The sequence below is a fragment of the Protobothrops mucrosquamatus genome, unplaced genomic scaffold (assembly GCF_001527695.2).
Source record: "Protobothrops mucrosquamatus isolate PMUCROS unplaced genomic scaffold, P.Mucros_1.0 scaffold2514, whole genome shotgun sequence".
In the NCBI taxonomy this organism is placed as follows: domain Eukaryota; kingdom Metazoa; phylum Chordata; class Lepidosauria; order Squamata; family Viperidae; genus Protobothrops; species Protobothrops mucrosquamatus.
The window spans coordinates 77,568-81,425 of record NW_015388578.1 but is presented as its reverse complement, the minus strand read 5'-3'; the positions used below and the strand labels follow the sequence as shown (position 1 = coordinate 81,425).

The following is a 3,858-nucleotide window of genomic DNA, read 5'->3' as shown; positions in this document are numbered from 1 at the left end:
GCCTTGAGAGATTTCTCCAACAGTACAGCCTCAATTCAACCTCCCCCCCAAGTCTTCCCACTCTCTGTTGCCCCCTCCCCCTCCAAGGTTTATGGCAAACGGACGCCGAATGCAGGAAAGTACTGGGGTGATTTGACAGTTCTGACAGGTGACGTCATTGTAATGGTAGGTGAGAATGGCCTTGGCAGACAGGAGGAAGGCCTGAAGATGAGGCAATGGTAAGACCAGAGGCAGCTGAATCTGCAGAAAAAATAAGGGCCTGGCAAGTGTCCCACACTAGGGACCCCCCACCAGTTGCTTGGGCTGCAAAGGAGAAGAAGGCGAGGCGCCCTTTCAGACCTCCAAGACCCCGCTAATGTAACCTCACAACAAGTAGCAGAAACCAACGGTGGATTTCTTGCCTTCCCTAGTTAACATTTTTGGTTACCTGAATCGTTTTGACAGCTCAATTACGTTTTGTTGTTTTTAAGAATATTGCCGATGCCTCCTGAATCCCACAGCTCAGTTCTCCATAGATATAACGATCATTATGTATAAACGATTATGAATGCGTCGGGTTTACAAATGAGCCAGTGCATTTATTTCTGCCCATTTCCAATTAAGCTAAAATGTTAATTTTGCAGCTCTTGTGTTATTATTTTTTTTCTTTGCCAAGGCTTTGCGTCACAGGAGCTGTGGTAGCGCAGTTGTTAGAATGCAGTATTGCAGGCTGGCTCTGCCCGCTGCCAAGAGTTCGATCCTGACTGGCTCATGATTGACGTCCGAGGTGGGTAGAATAAAGACGCAGATTTACAGTGCATAAAGCAGTATAAATAGTGCTATAAAGCATTATGAAGTGGTATATAAGTCTAAGTGCTATTGCTATTTAAAGCAGTGGTTCTCAACCTGTGGGTCAGGACCCCATTTGGGGTCGATCGACCATTTCACAGGGGTCGCCAAGCAAGGCTGTCCGCCATTTTTTTGTCCGCCATTTTTTTGTCCGCCATTTTTTTCCCTTTTCCGGCGGGTGCCTTACCTCCCTTAGGCTGGGCCAGCTGGTGGTCGGCCTGCTCCGTCTCTGCCGCTTGCCAGCTACGCCTCAGCTGGCACAGGGGGCGGAACCACGCATGTGCAGCGCTCCCGGGCAGGGAAAGTCCTCGACTTACGACCGGTTGGGTAGTCCTCGACCTACGACCGGTTTAGTCCTCGACTTACGACCGGTTTAGTCCTCGACGTACGACCGGTTGGGGTCACGGCATTAAAAAGGTTGAGAACCACTGATTTAAAGACTTTCTGGCCTATCAATACGTTTGCTTTTGATCATATACCATAGCTCAGGGTTTCCCAACCTTGGCAACTTTAAGATGTGTGGACTTCAGCTCCCAGAATTCCACAACCCGCACGGGTGGCTGGGGAATTCTGGGAGTTGAAGTCCACTGCAGAAACACTGCCGTAGCTATCAATTCAAGGAATGCATGCATCTTAGGAGGGAAAAATACCTGGCAAAATGAAACTGGCTGCCCATTTCTTGGACGTGTGATGATTGAAGAGTTCCACGGAGCCTTTGTGTTCACCGAAGAAGACTTTAAATCTGTTAGAAAGCACCTGATCCCCGTATACCGGGACTGGCTTCAGCTGATGCCCTTGAGTCTTCCAGAAGAAGGAAAAAGTCACACCTAATAGAACCAAAAGACACAGAAGAAGGATTGTCAGTTGCATCTTTTAGACTTGGAGAAAAATCTATATCGTACAACGGGAGAGAAATACATTTAGGTAGTCGGTGACTTACAACTACTACTGAGCTCAAAATTTCTCTTGCTAAGTGAGGAATTTGTTAAGTGAGCGTTGCCCCTGCAGTTGTTAACTTAGTAGTACAGTTGTTCAGTGACTTTGCTTATCACAAGGGATTCCATGATCCTGGGACACGGCCACCGTCGTAAATATGAGTTGGTTGCCAAGCATTGGAATTTTGACCGTGTGACCACGGGGATGCCACAATAGTCATCAATGTGAAAAATGGTCATAAGTCATTTTTCCCCCCAGTGTCGTATCTTTGAATGGTCTATTGCAAGACGGGGACTGCCTGTACTTTGAAGAGTTTTGGTTTGCCGCTGATTCACGAGTGCAAATTTAGACACATTCCTATAAAATAGGAAGGAAAACACTCCTCTCATCACTGTGTTGTTATGACAGGTGTGCTTATCGTTATATGAATTCTCTAGAATGACGGTTAGCACTCAGGATTGTTATCACCGTCCCTCATATTTCTGGATATCAAGACCATTAGTGATGATGGTGCGGTGGTTAGAATGCAGTATTGCAGGCTAACTCTGCCAACTGCCAGCAGTTCGTTTCTCAATGGCTCAAGGTCGACCCAGCCTTCCGTCCTTCCGAGGTCGGTAAAATGAGGACCCAGATTGTTGGGGGGCAATAGGCTGACTCTGTAAACCGCTTAGAGAGGGCTGTAAAGCACCGTGAAGCGGTCTATAAGTCTAAGTGTTAAGTGCTATTATAGGTTTTCAATTGGTGAGAAATTCATTCCCTTGTCACCTCTGGAAGAACACCATGGATTAACAAGGCTGTTTTAACTTTAAAAGTAAATTTACAAGATGTTAAGCCAGATCTTGATAGAAACAAGTGGATGCAGATCCTTAGAGATATTCCATGCTCAAAGCCAGCCCTGTTCTTATCCAGCAAAGTTTATCACTTGGCCCATAAACAAGATAAGATGGTCCTAAGGGGAAATGCCTTCATGATACATTAAGACAGATCCAAGGGAAAAATATTACAATCCACGGAGGAAACTGCTCAACCAAACCATTAGCTGCAAACTCTGGATGGACTCTATCTAGGGAATTCCCAATCCTGGGCCCATTATTTTAAGCCTGTGGTTAGTTACAGCCGTAAACAAATATGCATAATTTATCCAGCAGGCTGCTTTGCCATTTTCCTAAGCAAATAATTTGGAAGTAAACCCGTTACGAACCATTTGCATAACCGCTAATGCCTGGAAGAGATTTTACGATTCCCTTAAAATGCAGCTCGGTGAAACGTCCTTCTCCCCCTCCCCTCCCCTCCCCAATTGTGTTGCCAGAATAAAATGAATGAAATAAAATAGGAACGTATATCAAAACCACGGCAATGGGGAAGAATCTCCTACTCACCTTCGGGCTCACAGAATTCTTGGTTAATAATGCAGGAGTTTTGATAATTTCCGAAAAGGAGGAAGGTGGCTCCCTTGACGCTTGGGATATAGATACCTTTGTTTACAATGCCTTCTATGATATCTAAGGGAGGAAAAGGGAGGAAAAAAATATGACAATGTTCCGGTTGGCCCTACAACTCGGAAGCATGGTCAGAACAGTTTTTTTTATTATTCTTTTTAACCCCACTAAACACCAGGAATCCTCTCAAAGGTGCTTTTTTCAAGAGGCAATTGGACTGTTTTTTTTTTCTGGAGGAGGAGAAAGAAGAGGAAGAGGAAGGAGGAGGAGGAGGAGGAGGAGGAGGAGGAGGAGGAGGAGGAGGAGGAGGAGGAGGAGGAGGAGGAGAAGAAGAAGAAGAAGAAGAAGAAGAAGAAGAAGAAGAAGAAGAAGAAGAAGAAGAAGAAGAAGAAGAAGAAGAAGAAGAAGAAGAAGAAGAAGAAGAAGAAGAAGAAGAAGAAGAAGAAGAAGATTTTGCTTTTCACCAAGAAGCTCCATCCATTGTTTGTTTGTTTATCAGTTGTTCAACAATGGATGAAGCTTCTTCAATTTAGAATAGAGCTGGAAGGGACTTTGGAGGCCTTCTGATCCAACTCCTATTCAAGCAGGAGACCTTATACCATTCAAGTGGCTATCCAAACTCCTCCTCCTCCTCCTCCTCCTCCTCCTCCTCCTC

At 45.3% G+C, this 3,858-nt stretch overlaps 1 protein-coding gene across 1 annotated transcript in view; it reads right to left on the bottom strand.

The window, feature by feature from the left end:
* The window catches only part of ADGRD1 (adhesion G protein-coupled receptor D1), a gene marked incomplete at its 3' end in the record, with an annotated part of 69,010 nt that overhangs the window by 59,292 nt on the left and 5,860 nt on the right, over positions 1-3,858 (bottom strand). The window contains exons 5-6 of the mRNA XM_015825146.1: positions 3,144-3,266; positions 1,479-1,655 (exon numbers count right to left, since the gene is read on the bottom strand). Coding sequence (XP_015680632.1) covers positions 1,479-1,655; positions 3,144-3,266 — 300 coding nt within the window. The remainder of the gene's footprint in view (positions 1-1,478; positions 1,656-3,143; positions 3,267-3,858) is intronic.